This window comes from Castanea sativa, chromosome 4 (assembly GCF_040712315.1).
Source record: "Castanea sativa cultivar Marrone di Chiusa Pesio chromosome 4, ASM4071231v1".
NCBI classification, from domain to species: Eukaryota; Viridiplantae; Streptophyta; class Magnoliopsida; order Fagales; family Fagaceae; genus Castanea; species Castanea sativa.
The window spans coordinates 10305432-10323695 of NC_134016.1; the positions used below are offsets into that span (position 1 = coordinate 10305432).

General features: G+C 35.1%; 1 protein-coding gene across 3 annotated transcripts; it reads left to right on the forward strand.

Annotated features, from left to right (window-relative positions):
* The first annotated feature begins 6736 nt into the window (after positions 1–6736).
* On the forward strand, positions 6737–18007 carry LOC142631217 (uncharacterized). Of its 3 annotated transcripts, none has more exons than XR_012843543.1 (11): positions 6737–7468; positions 7557–7792; positions 8622–8702; positions 10365–10706; positions 11545–11711; positions 11806–12644; positions 12990–14546; positions 15907–15992; positions 16671–16755; positions 17138–17267; positions 17357–18007. XR_012843543.1 is itself a non-coding variant. In XM_075805333.1 (7 exons), the coding sequence occupies exons 1-7, from the start codon at positions 7069–7071 to the stop codon at positions 14471–14473; spliced, it is 3549 nt and encodes a 1182-aa protein (XP_075661448.1). In that variant the 5' UTR covers positions 6737–7068; the 3' UTR covers positions 14474–14940. The 3 variants fall into 3 exon arrangements, 1 of the variants encoding a protein (XP_075661448.1); XR_012843542.1 differs by having other exon boundaries at positions 15914–15992; XM_075805333.1 differs by lacking the exons at positions 15907–15992; positions 16671–16755; positions 17138–17267; positions 17357–18007 and having other exon boundaries at positions 12990–14940.
* The last annotated feature ends 257 nt before the right edge of the window (positions 18008–18264 follow it).

An 18264-nucleotide genomic window follows, 5' to 3' on the forward strand; every position in this document is an offset into this window, starting at 1 on the left:
TCTTCACAAGAGAGATGAACTAGGGCAAGAACTTTTGTCTCAAGTCACAATTTGCTTGAACAAGGATTTCTCAATGCTTGTGCAACTTGCGTACCTTTGACGGCCTTTAAAATAATCATTTTATATGTCTAGGGTTAGGAGAAAAGAAGACCCAAAGACACATCCACGGATTGGAATCAAAACAGAACTTAGAATCTCTTTTTCTTAAACCTTGACAGATAAAAGTATCGAGATGTTGTCGAGCCACGGGGCTGGAACAGCTCTTTAAACCTCGACACATGCTAGCTGTCGAGCTTTAATGATCTTACACTTTTCAGCTTGTTTCTTGGACAGACTTGATGACTTCAATACTTGATCTTGAAACACATTTTCTTGAAACATAAAACTCATCCTAAATCTATCCAATTATAAGTAAAGTGCATTTTGTTAAAAGATTAGCCAATTACATAAAAGAATGACATATGTTCTAAAGTGAAACATATATATCCTAACAAGCGTATCACTTGACGGCCACATAATGACTCCACCAACGAAAAGGCTGCTTTTGTTAATGAAGAGAAATTTTAGAGTATAAAAAATAAAAAAATCCAAACTTAAGAGTTATAATTTAAAATTTATTTATTTAATTATTTAACTGGAATGGACTAGGTTATCGGGTCCAGATCTCGTCCAATTTGGCCAATTTTCGTCACAGTCACAATTCACACCCACATTTGGGAGAAAATGGGCTTTTGCTCCTATTTAGCAAAAAAAAGAGCAATATGTCCCTATTTCCAAACCATATAGGGGTGTGTCCCTGTTTTGGTACTCAATAATCCAAAAGTCAGTTTATATAAGGAACTCAATTATACTGAAGCCAAGTTTCTATCACGTTTTTGCCACGGTGGCTTTTGCCATGCCGAATTGCCATCGTGGCTTTTTGGCAATAAAATATTCTAGCTAGACTGTTCATAACTAGACAATAATGAAATCGAGTTATATGCAAACTAAAATGAAATTTTGAATGTAACGTCTCCAAAACAATTGTCTTCCTCCCTCAGTCCGATCAGTAGCCACCACTTTCTCCCCTAGTCTGTTTTGTCTCCCTCAGTCCGTTCAATACACCCTTTCCAAGTTCAGTCCATCTTCAAGTTGTCTTCTTTCTACCCGTAGGCCGAAGCTTAACCCAAACCCACACCCTAACCTAATCGTGGCCTGCAACTCTCACCATAACCCTCACCTGCATCTCTGACCATCAAGCTTAGAAATCAGAGTTAAATTATTAGAAACGCATTAAGGTAATTTCTAAATTCTGAGTTCAATTTTTTTTTTTTTTGCCTTTGCATTAAATTTGAGTTAAGTTTGGCTTGTGCATTTAATCTGACTTAAGTTTGGGTTGTGCATGTACTTTGATTTGAGTTTGGCTTCTTGAGGCTAAAGAGTTCTTAATTTTTCTCTATTAGATTTTTCCTAATTTGCATTGATTTGGGTTTCCCTGAAATTCCCAATTTCCAATGAAAAAGGTAAAATGAAACCCAATGTGTGTTTGCCTAAGTTTTAATGTAAAGGTAAAATGAAAAAGGTAAAACATCTTGGAACATGTATGTTTTTCCAAGTAAATTCTTTATTGGCTTTGGAACAACACCCTCATCCTGTATGGGGGTTTATATATATATAATACATGTAATTTTTTTTAATTTTTTTAAAAATGAGTTCCTCTAATATATATTGTGGTGATTAAGGATATGTAATGATGGATTACAGAATCACAATAGAACAACATTGAGACATTTGATTACCTATCAAAAAAACAACAACGAGATATTTGATTTCTTGCGCACCCCTGGTTAAAGTGATACATTGTTTTGTTATACTTTCCTTTCATGTTGGCTTGTCTGCCTTTATCGTGTCATAAAAGGTTAAATATGTGTTTAATGTCATTTGACAACATGTTCTACAAATAAAGTAATGACTATTCTGGTGTTATCTTAGGACTTGCATCCATTGATATCTCTTACAATTCTTTTCTTTTTCCTCTTTTAACATTCTTAAGATGCTATTATAATGTAATACCATGGTGTAGGAACATATCATGGATTTGTAATGATACCATCTGAATGTAATTTGTAACAACATATGTTGATTGCCAGTTGATCATATGAAATGTATATCAATCATTATTCTCCCAACATGCATAAAGTTGACAATGAGTAATTTTCTCTATGTGAGTGCATGCATAATTATTATCAATTATGTGATTTGGATGGACAAGGATTTCGATATGTTGCATCTAGTCCTATGGTTGGCAATTTTTCTTGCTTACTTTGTATGATTGGGTGATGCAAAATAGTGATCTTTCTCCCATCTTTTTTTTTTTATTTAGATTTTTGTACTTTTGCTTAATATTTTTTGTTTCCATTAGGACACATCCTATATACCAGCAAATGGTATGTTTCTTATTTTCCTTTAAGTTTTTTACCTATCAAAAAAAATTATGTCTTCAAATACCAAGTCCTTTATAAAAATTATAAAAAAAAAATCTTCCTCTAGAGTTTATTCTCAGTATTTACTTTTTTCACAACAACCATACAATAGAAAATTACTTCCTACAGTAATTTTTTTTATTAGTATATAATACATGTAACTTTGTCATTAATCAAAACTAGAATTCTTAGTTGAACTAATAAAAGCATGCAAGAGTGACAATTCTATGCTATTTAATTTATGAATTACTTGAGAAGTAAAATGATAAGGAATAATGGAGATTTGTAATTCACATGTTTTTTAATCAAAACAAAGCTACAAGTATTTGTTCACACTCAAAAATGAAAAATACATTTCTATTCATTCTTCCAAGCATACAAAATCAGTGAGAAACCAAGACCTTGTGATTGGGAATCTCTAAATTGCTGAGAGTAAGACCAGGTTAATACAGAAATTCAATTTGATATATAAAACACAATTAAGATAAAGCTATGGCTATCTTGTTTCAATGACTGTCTTGTTTCAATGTATTACCCCCAATTTTCAGCTATGGCTACTGAAATGGTTTCATTCATATTTCCCACATCTATTCCAATTATTGATAATATGTAAGGAAAAATGAATGCAAGGTTAAAGATTAACATCCACCTCCATATATGCAAATAGTTCATGATAGATTCATTCATCCATCATTCAAGTGAGTCTTTAGTCTTTGTTGTTCTTATTACTACTACTTATTATGAGTTCTTCCATGAATATAACAAAATCTCACCCAATATTTTCACAACAAATTGAAGTATAAACCCATCAAGGACGGACCCAGATGGGGGGCCTAAGGGGGCCCGGGCACCCCTTGGGACCAAAAAAAAAATTTAGTAGCTAAAAAAAAAAAAAAGACTTGGACCCCCCTATCCCAACCGACCAGCCCAGTCAAGATTCAAGAGCCCATGCAAATATAAATAAACTAATCACGCAAGACTCTTGCGTGATTAGTTTTTATGACAATGGCCCGAATCGGAGAGACATTGGAGTTGTTAGAAACTACAAGCTTCCTTTTATTATAACACATCATGCAAAATAATGCTTCCTATTTTTCTTTTCTTTTCTTTTTCTGATTTACTTTTTAATTAATTTTTTTATACAAGCAATAATGTGAAAATAGAATAGAGTTACTTATGTTTAGCTCAGCTTTAGAACCTCGAGTGACATTAAAATCTTTCAAAAATAGTGATCTTTGTTTGTTGGTAAAGAATTTCTATCCACAAGATTTCACAGATTATGACAAACAAGTGTTGGAGAAGGAGCTTTATCATTTTGAGCATAATGTAGTCCAGGATCCAGAGTTCAAAAAATTGAACAGTTTATCTAAGTTGTGTCAATGGTTAGTGAGAACTGGAAACTCAAAACACTACAAACTTGTTTATAGAATGGTGAGACTTGTGCTTACTCTTCCAGTTTCTATTGCTACTATAGAGCGATCATTTTCAGCTATGAAAGTTGTCAAAACTAACCTTTGAAACAAAATGGAAAATGATTTTTTGACGAACTCTTTGATGTTATACATTGAAAAGGATATAGCTTCGACATTTAGTTTGGATCAATCATAAATGATTTTAAATATTTGAAAGAGCGTCGAGTTCCCTTTTCATAGATGATTGTATTAAGAAATAATAGTGTTTCGTGTCTTTTGTTTTTGTTGGTAGATGATTGTATCTTAATATATTAATAAACAATAATTTTTGGGTATTTGTCTTGATTGATAGTTTATTAATACTATATGGATGCGTATTTGAAATTTTTTTTTCCGCTTATCTCCACCCACCGCCCCCACCCAGCTTGACATCTTGGGTCCATCCTTGAAACCCATTATAAATAAATTAAATTAAATTACACCTAGACTCATCACAATTCAAAACAAAGTTATTATAAAAATATTGTTATATTTTGTTATATCCATTGGAGAGTAGAGTTTTTGCTTTAGATTTGTGTAAATAACTAATGAGCGTTGTCTGAAACTGTATGTTCACTAGATGGAAGGGGCCGAAGAGCACGACAAAGCATGCCACACATGTGTTAGCTGCATATTGTGCGTCACTGTCTATGCTACAGGCACACCAGGTATTCTACCGCTTCATTTCATAAGGATATAATTCTCCCTAGTTCATTTTTCACTTGGTAGGGTTGTCAACTATTGCATGTGTATAGCTAATAATGTAACTATGGTCGATTAGACCATATATATACAAGGAATTAGTTACGAACAATTCACGGATGTGGGCAGTCAATATAAAGTACCTTGATTAGTAATAATAATCTTGTCATTTGTGGTTTTGATTCCACACATATTTAGCTGTAAACCCTTTAAATTTCTCCCTCATTTTAACTAGTTCAACAATGTTTTGGGTGCATCTTACTTTGTATCTAGCATTCCATGTCAAATCCAATAAGAGGGGGAAATAGGTCAAGAATGGCTTAGGATTTTTAGTGAAGTGGTTCTTTAATGGTCTTCTACATATTTGCTCAGATTGAGGATTGATACAAATCATACCCTAGTGCCAGGGACATAGCACTGTGTCAATTAAAGATGATGCTCTGTTCAAGTACACTACAACTACTGCCCACATGTTGAAATCTCACTATAAAATTGGGAACATGGATAATCCTGTTCATATTTTTTTTTCCAGCCTGTATCGACATGACAAGCCCTGATAACTGATATTATAATGCTTGGACCATGAAATGAGGTTTTAAATGCACCACAATAATGATCTTATTTCTACCGCACTAACTTCTTAGATTTACTAAGGTATAAGTCGCAACGTCTCAACATCAAATCGTACAATGCGAAACAAGTTTGGATCTACTTCAACAAATTGATCATCACAAGTTCCAACAAATCAACAACTACAAACATACACAGACTACTATGGAGGGAAATGGGTTGGAAAGAAGAGAGATTTTGTTAATATTCCAATATATACATACGAGAGTCTTGGAAGCGTTGGACACATCATTGTCGACAAACCAACAAAACTAAGTACAGATTTCACCACAATAGAGTTTACCACAACAAAACCACCATGGTCAACCCTATACAAGAAGAGGTGTGAGTTGGAGGTGTATTGTCGATGGGATGGGTTATGACTTCCTAAGGCATGCTCAGCCGAGTTACCTAGGGAAAAACCTGTCAACATACTTGCTTATCTTGAACAGGAGAACAATCAAATGCAAAGGCAACTAGACCGTTTTCATGCAATCCAAAAAGCTAAGAAGCATCTACAAGGGAAGGCGCAAGAGCGAGCCATCAAGTCTATTAATGAAATTACTTCGTTAGATGATGAAAGAAATATTTGAGACTTCTCAGATTCAAGCAATGATGATTTCCAAAAATTTCTACCTACAAACATTAGACATTGTTGTTAATGTCTACACGTTGTGTGCAATATAGAATGTTGTTGTTAATGTCTGACAAATAATGATTATGTACGTTCAACTTTTGCAAATCTAAAGGTTAATTGTTCATTGGTTTTAGCAAATCTAAAGATTTTCATTTTTTGTAAATAAAATTTACACCACTAACGAACCAATATAACCCAATGTACACACATAATACTCATCACCCAAATTAGATTTATTATACATTACTTGTAGCAAATTTAAACATTGTCATTTTTAGTAATTAAAATTTACAATACCAAACAACTAATATAACCCCAATGTACTCACATAATACTCATTCAAGAAAATACCAAAGCACAAGTAATACAACTTATCAAATAAAAATTCTTCTCTAACAAAAACATACATTATGGATGATAAACTTTTGTAATATCTAAAACTACACTTTACCTACGCCATAAAACTCTCTATGTACTTCAAACAAGAAAATAAGTTTCTTACCTGAGATGATAGAGAGATAACACCGAGTCCAGGGATGTATAGTTGTGGTTCTTAAGGAGAAGCTGTGAAGAAAATGAGAAAATTTTGTGCATCTGCGAAGGGAGGTGTGTATAGCAGTATAACTCGATGATACTAGAGAGTATGGGTTACTAAACTCAATGTTGATTTAATCAGGTTAAGTACACGATAAAAACACTTCACATGCAAACATGTGATTTTAATTTCCTCAATAACTCGATTTTATTAGGATTGAGTTTCAATATCATTAAAACTATTACGAAAAAATCCAGAGTGGCAAAAACATTATAGAAACTCGGTTTTATCAAAATCGAGTTCCTTTTATTGCCCGACAATTGGATGATTGAGTATCAAAATTCGTACACACCCCTGTATAGTTTGGAAAGGGGGACATCTCTCTCTCTCTCTCTCTCTCTCTCTCTCTCTTTTGCTAAATAGGGGGAAAAGCCCATTTTCTCCCTCCCATTTGACATTCCTCTCTGAAACCAACCCGGATCCCCCATTTCGCTCCACTGCCGATCTCATCTCCAAAACAAATATCAAAATCAAGGGAAAAAGAAAACCAAATTCAGTGGTTTTCAATTTTCCTCCTCAACTAATTCCCAATGCAACAGCATTAACACTAGCTCCATCACAATTCAAACATTTTTCAATTTTCCCAAATCCAAAAAAAAAAAAAAAAAAAAAATGGAAGAATACCCAGAAGAGCTAAGAACTCCACCAGTGACACTAATATCCATAGTAGGTTGTCCAGAACTCCACACCACCATCTCCAAACACCTCCACTCCGAGCAACCCCCAATCAACACCCTCGCTCTCCCTGACTTCACCAAAATCTCTCTCTTCTCCATACCCGAACCCGACGACCCCTCTCCTTCTCCCCCGATCGGCATATTGAAGCGCGATTGGCTCTCAAAGCACCGAACCAAAATCCCTTCCGTCCTCGCCGCTCTCTTCTCCCACTCTCAGCTCTCCTCCGACCCCGCCGCGTGGCTCCAAGTCTGCTCCCATATTGACCAAATCAAAACCGTGCTTCGTCCGCGTAACATCAAATTGCTCGTCGTCGTCGTCCTCTCCGATTCGAACGGTACTTGCTGCGACTTTGTGTGCGGTTTTTATTTTCGGTAATCATGTGAGGGATTTTGGTCAATTTGGTTTGGTTTTGGTTTTTGCAGAGGATGTGAGCGAGGATCGGATGCTTGCGTTGCGAAAGCGTGCGGATTTGGATTCGAAATACGTCGTCGTTTTCAACCAGAATGAGTACTCACAGTCTCTTCAAAGGTTGGGATCTGTTCTTGCTGAATTGGCTAATGTGTATTATAGAGATGAAGGAAGAAGGATTAAATTGCGTATTGAGAAGAAAACCTTTAGTTCTCCGGGTCTTGAGTTGCACATTCGCTATTGCTTCAAAGTAAGGGAGTTGTTATATTTGTATTAATAAGTATTCGATTCATATTTTGAGAATTTCTCCATTGGATTATGTATACGTGCCAAATTTTGTGTTAATCGGATGTTATTTACTATTTGATTCATGTAAACAAATGCTTTGTGTGTAACTTTAGAGTTAAAATTTTGAAAATTGAATATTTTATGATAAGATAGTTATTGATTTCTGATCATTTTGATATTTTGGCAACAAGCATGGTGAATGTGAACGTCAGATTACATACTCTCTTTTTTCTTTGTTCTTAACATGTGTGCCATATTTTGCGTTAATCCGACGTTATTTTCTATTTGATCTATAAACTTATGTTTCGTTTAAGTTAAAAAATACTTGAAATTTAGGCATTTTATGATAAGTTAGTTATTTATTTTTAATTGTGTTTGTATTTTGTCGTAAACATGATGAGTATAGAAAGGCAATGTATCCAATGGTTGATTTGTCAAAATACTGGAGTGGTTTACCATTGCAAAGAGTTGCACTAGGTGTTACTTGAACCACAACAATAACAAAGCTTTAGTACCAAAATTTTGGGGTTTACTGTGGATCCCAACAAGATTAGTTAGGGTTAGCCATATGTATTCTTTTTCTTCATTTTATTCTAGATGAAGTCATAGCCTTTCTTACTTAATTGACATGTCCTTTTTAGCTACTTCTACTAATGTTAGTATATTTTTTTTAATCTTCCTCTACCCATTTTTGTACCCTTAACTTGAACTTGAACCTGAGTCATAATTATAATAATAATTGTTTCTTAACTTGTTTATGTACAATCTGAATGAATGTTATGAATTGCTAGGTTGCTGTATATGCAGAATTCCGAAGAGATTGGGGTGAAGCTTTGAGGTTTTACGATGAGGCCTATCATATACTCCGACAGGTGGTTAATTCAACTCATGGTCTATTTGTTTTCTATATTATACTCTTTATGTAATTTTCCTGCCCAACTCCACACATAATGCCTTACAAATTTAACCTGCCACTTACCTCATACCAGTCCATTTGGCATTGCAATTTCATTTAGAAAAAGAGAGATTTTAAATGAAAATCCAAAAAAAAAAATTCATCTGACTTTTCATTTTTAAGAAGTTTTTACTATGTAGAACTAGTCCCTAGTGGAGCAGTCAAGTTACCATGGAAAACTATTTGGAAACTCGGTTCCTTCAAGGGTTGCCTTCTTTGTTTGGACTGCATCCTTGGGAAAAATTTTAACAGCAGATAATTTGAGAAAGAATATAATTTTGGTGAGTTGGTGTTGTAATTATAAGAAAGACATGGAAATGGGGCCTTATATGCTTTTGCATTGTTCGTTTGCTAGAGAATTATGGGATATGGTGTTGGGCCTATTTGGTGTCCATTGGGTGGTGCCTTGAGATTTTGTAGATTTATTAGCTTGTGGGTATGGCAGAGTTGGAAGACATAGAAACAATGCTATATGAAAATCTATCCCTCATTTCTTGATGTGGTGCAAATGGTTTGAAAGAAATGCTAGAATTTGTGAGGGGTGTGAACGGTCTATCTTAGAAGTAAAAATTTAGGTTATGTTTGGTAACAATTTTTGTTTTCTATTTTCAAAAACTTGTTTTTAAAAATATAAAGAAAAAACAATTTTCTTGTATTTTTGAAATCAAAAACATGTTTGGTTAGTTGAAATTAAAACAATAGTTTTTTGAAGAAAACAAATAGAAAATACTAAAATATTTTGTTATTAGGATTTGTATTTTAATGTTAACTCATTAAATGAGACATATTTATTAAATTAAATGCATATTTTTATTGATTTTTGAAAATTAAAAACTGAAAACAACATTTTGCATGTTTTTAGTTTCCTTCACAAATTGAGTTTTGAAAACAATTTTTGTTTTTAGTCTATTTTAGCTTGTCAAACAAGTTTTTTAGTCTCAAAAATAGAAAATTATTTTTGAAAACAAAAAATAAATAGAAAAACAGTTACCAAACATATCCTTAATTTTTCCAAACACTATTGGAGTGGATGATGGCAACAGGAGTATATCCTTTTGATAACTTATTAAAATTTATGGATCTATGTAATCTTAGAAATTAATGTGCTTTTCATCTTGTTTACCCCAGTATACATGATGGAATTTTTTTCACGTCAACAAAATCTATTAGTTACAAAAAAATACAAATAAAAATTGGAAAACTGGCGAAAAAGTGCCTTTCCAAATTGTAGCTCATAGGGTTGCATTTCTTAAAATTGCCAGAAAACTGTGTCTTTGCACTGAATTTTTCACAGATTTCAGCAAGTTCTTAATTGAGTAAAAATCATGTTTCAAAATGCTACATTTTTTTTTTTTTCAAAATGCATGTTTTCAAACAGCTGACCTAAACAGACAAATTTAACTAATACCAAAATCTTGTGAACAACCGTCCAAAACTATCTCCATTCCATGAGGCTTATCCACATTGATAAAATAGTAGGCACTATATGTTCTAAATTCCTGTTCATTTCTTAAAAGAAACCTACCACAAGCCTTTTTAATTTTTCCCCTGAAGCAAACTTTGCATATGACTGATACAGATGATTGGGACATCAAAGAGGTTGCCAGCTATTCAACGCTTAGTGGAGATAAAAATTGTTGCAGAGCAATTGAACTTCAAAATATCTACTCTGTTATTGCATGCTGGAAAGGTTGCAGAAGCGGTTACATGGTTTCGACAGCACAATGCTTCGTATAGAAGGCTTGTTGGAGCCCCAGAAGCTATATTTCTTCACTGGGAATGGTTGAGTAGACAGTTTTTGGTATTTGCGGAGCTGCTCGACAAAAGTTCAGCAGTCATCAAAAATATTTCATCTCTAGTTTTAGCTACTGCAGAAAAACCTTTGACTGAATGGGAATCTCGTCCAGCATATTACTATCAAGTGAGCTCTCTCTCTCTCTCTCTCTCTCTCTCTCATAATACATCCCCTTGCACGTTGAGGTAAAAAATAAATTATATCTGTGACTATATTTTACATTATTTGTCTCTAGATCTTATGTTCCTCTTTGGCTATTAAGTGCATTCAAACCTTCTTCCCTGCCCTCTTCCATATTGAGTGACGGCTCCTTTGCAATATGGAAAGCCCTTTGGATGATACACTAGTAGTTAAAATAGCTAAATTGTTAAGTTTTGAATTTGGAGAGGCACAACTCCAAACTCTTCTGCTCATACCATATCAGTTGACAAAGAAATTAAGAGAGGTTGGAATGTTATTTTCTCTTTAAATGAAATGTGATTGGTGTATTTTCATCTTTTACCTCCAAAATTCTACCAATCACTCTCACCAATCATACCATGAGTTTTTAATGAAAATGATGAGAGCAACATTGAGGAAAAGCAATCATTGGAATTACATGATTTCAGATAGATAATAATGTAGTCATTTTTGTATCACCCCTTCTTAAGGCATACTCTTCTTTGAGTCAATATCAAATACATTATAGCATTTGAATGAATCAAATGATTGTTGAAACTACTTTTTATTTATTTATTGTTTTAATAATGTTGGTCTATGGCGCCTGTTATGAAGGGATTCAAACCTTCATTTTGGTGCCTCTATTAAAGTCTACAATTGCTGGCCTATTAACAGTATTAACCACCATGCATCCTTTTATTTTTATTATTAATTTTCTAAAATTTATTTCCAATGAGCTTAGATACCTTAGTTGAATGTAGTGATCCTTTTCCTGACTGAACCTCAATGTTTCATCTTGAAACAGTTAGCTGCTCAATACTTAGAGGAGAAGAGATCTTCTTTCGAAATTGCACTGTCAATGTCAGAAACTGCTAATGAGATTGATAACAGTGCTGAATCTGTGGTACCTTCAACTTATGTGGGTCAGTTTGCTCGATTACTTGAGCAAGGTGACACATTTATTATGCAGCCGTATGTGTCTTGACAAATTACTACCAAGATGTTTACTAAGATAATACATTATGCTTTCTTACTCAAGCTTGATAATTTTTCATCTTGTTTTCAGTCTCACTGATGAAGAGTATATCCGTTTTGCTGTTGCGGAAGGAAAAAGGTTTCAAGATTCCTTTGAAATAATTGCTTTGCTAAAGAAATCATACGAATCATACACTAACCTCAAAGTGCAGAGGATGGCCTCTTTTTGTGGATTTCACATGGCCAGAGAACATTATGCCGTTGGTGAATTCAATAATGCCAAACCTCTTTTTGAGGGTATTGCAAATCTGTACAGACAAGAGGGGTGGGTCACTTTGCTGTGGGAGGTCTTGGGTTACCTGCAAGAGTGTGCAAGGAAACATGGTGCAGTGAAAGACTTTATAGAGTATTCCCTTGAAATGGCTGCACTGCCAGCATCATCTGGTACAGACACCCAGTCTTTCAGATTCAAAGACTGTGGTCCAGCTGGTCCTGCAAGTCTAGCACAGAGAGAAGTAATACACAAGGAGGTCCTTGTGCTTGTCAGCGGAGAATCAGGGCTGGCATCAGTTGAGAACAGTACTAATCTAAAAATAACTGGAGATAACCCACTACACCTTGAGATTGATCTTGTCAGTCCCCTTAGATCAGTACTTCTTGCTTCAGTTGCTTTTCATGAACAGATGATCAAACCCAATTCATCCACCTTGATTACACTATCACTTCTATCACAATTGCCCCTTACTGTTGAAATTGATCAATTAGAAGTGCAATTCAATCAATCTGATTGTAACTTTATCATAATGAATGCCCAAAGATCTCCTTTAGCTTCTATGGCTGATGACAAACAAGGCCGCCGAGTAGAGACTTCTCCTTCTCTTACACTTTCTACTAACAAATGGCTACGTTTGACATATGACATCAAATCTGGTAAATCAGCTATTTATTCTACTTTCTTTTATGTTTTGGTTGTATACAATGTTCAATCTATTAAATGGGGGAGAAAAAAAATGTCTCTAATACACACTGAGCATGTTCTTCCTACCCACAATCAATAATTATTTACAGGGAGGGCTATTGAATAAGCAAATAACATGATTATGATCCATCCTATACATTTATTATATCTGATACTGCCAAATCTTTGTTTTTTTTCTCCTATAAATGCTCTCACCCTCTACTGAAACTTTTTCTTAGAATCAATTATATTTATTTTTCTCTTCATTATGTCCCATTTCCTGTTGTGTTAACTGTAAGAAGATTTATGACTCACAGATCAAAGTGGAAAGCTTGAATGCACGTCCGTTATTGCAAAAATGGGACCCCATTTCACGATCTGTTGCAGAGCTGAAAGTCCAGCATCAATGGATGATTTGCCAATTTGGAAGTTTGAAGACCGTGTAGAGTCTTCTCCAACGAAGGATCCTGCACTAGCTTTCACCGGTCAGAAGGCTACCCAGGTTGAAGAACCAGACCCACAAGTGGATCTTAATTTAGGTGCTTCTGGCCCTGCATTTGTTGGAGAGAGCTTCATAGTACCCGTTACTGTGATATCCACAGGCCATGCAGTCTACGCTGGTGAGTTGAAGATTAATCTGGTAGATGTAAGAGGAGGTGGCTTGTTTAGTCCGAGGGAAACAGAATCATTGTCTATGGACAGTCATCATGTTGAGCTTCTTGGCATTTCTGGACCAGAAGGGGAGGATGAAACTCAACTGGGCACAGATGAAATCAAAAAAATTCAAAAATCTTTTGGATTGGTATCTGTTCCATTTCTGAAATGTGGTGAATCATGGTCCTGCAAATTAGAAATCAAGTGGCATCGACCAAAACCAGTAATGCTTTTTGTCTCATTGGGCTATTCTCCACATAGCAATGAATCAACTGCACAAAAAGTTAATGTCCACAAGAGCTTGCAGATTGAAGGAAAGACTGCTGTTGAATTTAGCCATCAAATCATGCTGCCATTTCGGAGGGACCCTTTGCTGCTCTCAAGGATCAAGTCAGTCCCTGATCCTGATCAGCCGGCATCACTGCCTCTTAGTGAAAAAAGTGTACTCATTGTTAGTGTGAAGAACTCTGCCGAGGTGCCGTTGCGCCTTCTATCCATGTCTCTTGAAGTAGATAATGAAGGCATTGAAGGGTCATGTTCCATGCAACATGAACATGAAACCCTTCTAGATCCTGCCCTTCTCGTGCCTGGAGAAAAGTTAAAAAAAGTTTTCACTGTCATTTCTAAGGCTAATTCTTCAAAGCTCAGGTTAGGGACTGTGTGTGTAAGATGGAGGAGGGATTCTGTGAATGAAGAGCAATCTGGTTCTACAATAGTTTCCGTTTTGACTACACAAACACTTCCTGATGTAAATGTGGAGTTACCACCTTTGGTTGTGAGTTTGGACTGTCCTCCATATGCCATCCTTGGTGACCCCTTTACATTCCTTGTCAAAATTCAGAACCAAACACAATTGCTTCAAGAGGTCAAATTCTCATTGGCAGATGCACAAAGTTTTGTGTTATCTGGGTCTCACAATGACACGGTTTTTGTTCTCCCAAAATCCGAGTATATTCTCAATTACAAGCTTGTACCACTTGCCTCAGGTATCCAACAGTTGCCTAGATTTACTTTGACCTCAGAAAGATACTCAGCTGGGTTTCAACCCTCAGTTACTGCATCTACTATATTTGTGTTCCCCTCCAAGCCCCATTTCAAGGCGGCTGAAGTGGAAGACAAGAGGATGGAATCCCTTGTGGCTGAATGAATCCCTACCCTCTTACATTTGAAGAAACCAGTGATTACTGTGCTGAAGGGATGTGATGACAGGATTTTTGAAGGCATGTTGGTAGACCTTATTCCTGACTTATTTGATGATTAGACCCCACTTAACTAGTGCTTCATGGAAAATCTCTTCAAAATGCTTGTGCTTCACGGAAAATCTCTACAAAATGCTTGAGTTCAAGACCTTTAGTCAATATTCACTGATGTATTTTTTGGATATCATATTTTCCACAATTAGTCAAGTAATGTTCATTTGAGAAAGTACCATAAAAAATTTGATTGTCTTAGGGAGATCTTGGTATTTTCGGTGGGAAGGCTCTTTTCTTCAAAAGAATTTGTCTGATATTAGAAAATTTTTGTTTCAAGTATTGATTAAAATGTTGCATGTGTACTTGGAACTCTAGGGTGTGAAGAAAAAAAATTAATAGATATAAATATCATATCGAGCAATGATTTTCTAGTAAATGAAAGTATTTATCTTTATGAAAGTAAATGGTTGGTTATGCAATAAGACTGTTGGTAGTACTGTCTCAGTGGTTAAGCAGTGGTGGTAACACAAAAACAGTGTCAAGATAGTGATACCCTAGTGGTGAGGTAGCAGGGAAAACAATGGATGCTTTGTCTAAGGTTTTGTGGAGATGCAGTCTCTAGCAATCGTGGCAGTAATCAAATAATCATGCATGTTAAGTTATGGTAAACTGGAAGTCTGGAAACATTTTTTAGGGGTTCTTTTTTTTTTTTTTTGTAGTAGTAGTAGTAGAAGTAGAGGCCTAGAGCTAGAGGCAATACCACAGACTGAACCTGTTTTTGGTGCTATCTATGATTATCATACAAGTAATCCTAAATTCCCTTTACTGTTTCTTGTGGAGACTTGAACCCTGGCCTGAGAAGGTAGCCTAGGAGGATTTGGATCCGGTGCAATAGCCACCATGACCTAGCCCTAGCTATCGGCACTTGCAATGCATTTGGATGGGGGCAGGTGCCAACGGGGCATTGGCTCTTTCAATGCATCTGGATGGGGGCAGAGGAGAGAGGAGGTGAGGGGAAGGGGAAGGGGATTATAGTCTCCCTTTTTAGTTTTTACCAATAGCCAATCTCATTTCACCGATTGCCTCTCACATTTTAACATGTGAGCGGTAACCTAGCAAAAGTCGATGACACCATAGTCTCCAGCCACCAAAGCCCTTGACATTGCCACCAGAGCCGTACCCCAAAATGTCATGATTCCAAGTCAGATATCTCATCTTTTGTTTTTCTTTCTCTTGAAATTAGCCTGTTTGGTTTCTGAGAAACTGTATTAAACTGGAAATTGCTTGTAATATGTTGCTTAATATGTTTATATATGGATTTGCATTGTTTTTGGATGTGAAACTTTCTGTTTTAGAGCTTTTTGCTTTTTTGGTTTATAATGATAAGGTTGCAGAGGGAGAGTCAGTTTGGTGAGCTTTGACTTCTGAAAACCAAGGCATTTTGGGTTCTGATCCTCTGCTTTGCACCCCACAGTAAGTTCTCTACCAACAATTCTCTTTCATATCTCTCTGAATTTCCTCGTACTTTCTGAACTTTGATTCATGGATTTGAATCAGAACATGTTCTCGTTGCTTTACTAGTAGTACCTTTGAGAATGTGAGCTCTCTTTTTTTTGGTCCATTTATTAACCTATGTTTGGTTGAGAAATCTGAGGAAAAGAAAATTAAAGTTTTGAGTTTTTTTTTTTTTGGTTTAGAAATGAAAAAGGGCGTTCCATATTCACGATAAAAAATTCTGCTTAGTTTAAATTTAATTGTTGTTTTAGGCTCAGTTGATTGGTGTAGATTGTAGAGTCTTGAATTTTGAAAAGTTTAAACCTGTGTAGTAGAGCCCTGCAGTAAGCAAGTATTTTTAGATGCCATACTGATGCCTCTTTTGCAAGTGATGAACAATTTTTATCTTGTCTTTTATTGCTTATGATGGCAGTAGATAAAAATTTCAATATGCTTCTTGATGTTCCCATCTCTATATACAGAAAATAGTGTATGTAAATGTTTTATTTTTTTGGGCAAAGGGAAACTGTTTTAACTTACTTATCTTTTTTCTTGTATCTTACGATTTATGCATACTGATAGTTGGCTCCTAGGGAATGAATTGATCAATTCTATCACTTATAATTCGTCTTATATATTGTTTCTTCCCTCTCCCAGGAGCACCATAACCCCGTGAGAAGTTTGAAGAGCTCTGTGAAGATCTGTGGGAGAAATCTGTTATCTCTGTGAAAGAATTGCTTAGGTATTCTCATTTGTATGTTGGATGAGATATGTGAGTGGAGTTGATAATATAAATTTTCAATCTCTTTTTCTGCTCTATTGGCCTATGGTGACATGATAATATAAAATCTTTGAGCTTTTGTTTTTACAGTGATTATAAATGGTAAGTGAATTAGATATAACTGTAACATGAATGGGGTTAACACCCCCTTCCCTTTCTCCTTTGCAAATGCAAACCATTCTTAAGTTACATATTTGCAAGGCATTGATCATTATTTAAGTCATCTGCTTGCTATTATATTCTATGAGAAATATACTTGTTACATTCTTATTTAGATAAGCAGAGTTTTCAAAGGTACACTGCTTATTGAAAATTGTTCTTTCATTGGCTTTACTCTTAACAGATTGTGGCTTCGGAATTTAGAGGCATTATTTTACAAAATCAAAGCACGACCAAGTTGGCTCAACATGTTAATAGCTTGAGCACGTTTGAGTAAAGAGCCCAAAACAACTAGAAAGTAGAACAAACTGATCGTATGATTCCTGTCCTTGGTTCAATCTCTCTACTCTCTAGACTACAAATATTTAACTGTCTAATAAGACCAATTTTGATTTTTTCACAGGTCATACCCATAAGGGTGCAGCCCAGTGGTTGAAGGTTTGAGATGAGCTGTAGACCCATATATATCTTGGGTTCAATTCCCCCGTAGGAGTTCTTCTGGATTTGATGATTGGAGTCATGCATTCGTGGTTTATTCCTTAGGGATGGGTCCAAAGGGCCTTTGCCTTGCTGAGGTTGGACATCAGAAAAACAGAAAAGTTCACGTCATGCTGAGCAGCTTAATGTCGTTGATTTAAAGATTACAGGGCATCTTGTTGATATTTTCTTTTGGCTTGTGAGAAATGATGTGTTGGAATGTTTTTCAGTTAAGCAATGTGTTTACTGTCTGCATTTTGGACAAATCCCCACATGTCAGATTGGTTGATGAACATATTTGTTGAAAGGCTTAAATCCCCACATAAACAGAAGAAAGATGTTCCACCACTTTTTCCTAATTAGAGAACATTAAATTGTTTTGTACATAGGACATTGCTCACAGCCATATATCCGTCCTTGAATTTACAAACACCAGAAGATCAGATGGCTGATCAGAGCAGAGCTAGGCAGACAAAGGTTGTCATTAAAACATAGTGTTAATTTCTTGTTAATTCAAGGATTCTTAGTAGAATAGTAGAAGGACAAAATTTAGCAACAAAATTGATTGTAGGTTAAGGTTACAACATTTTTCAATAAAATAAACATTACTATATATTTTGAAAATTTAACTGTTAAATTGTATATTCGTAACACTTTTATTATATATTAAATTTTGTGTTAATAAGATATTGTATACTTTATGATCTATAAGTTTATACTTTATGCATATTCTATTAATCTTTAATTTTTGAGAATTTTGCAAATATGAAAAATAGAAGAAGAAGATATAATTCAATGATGAATTTGTCAAAATACACCTCAAATAAAAAGATA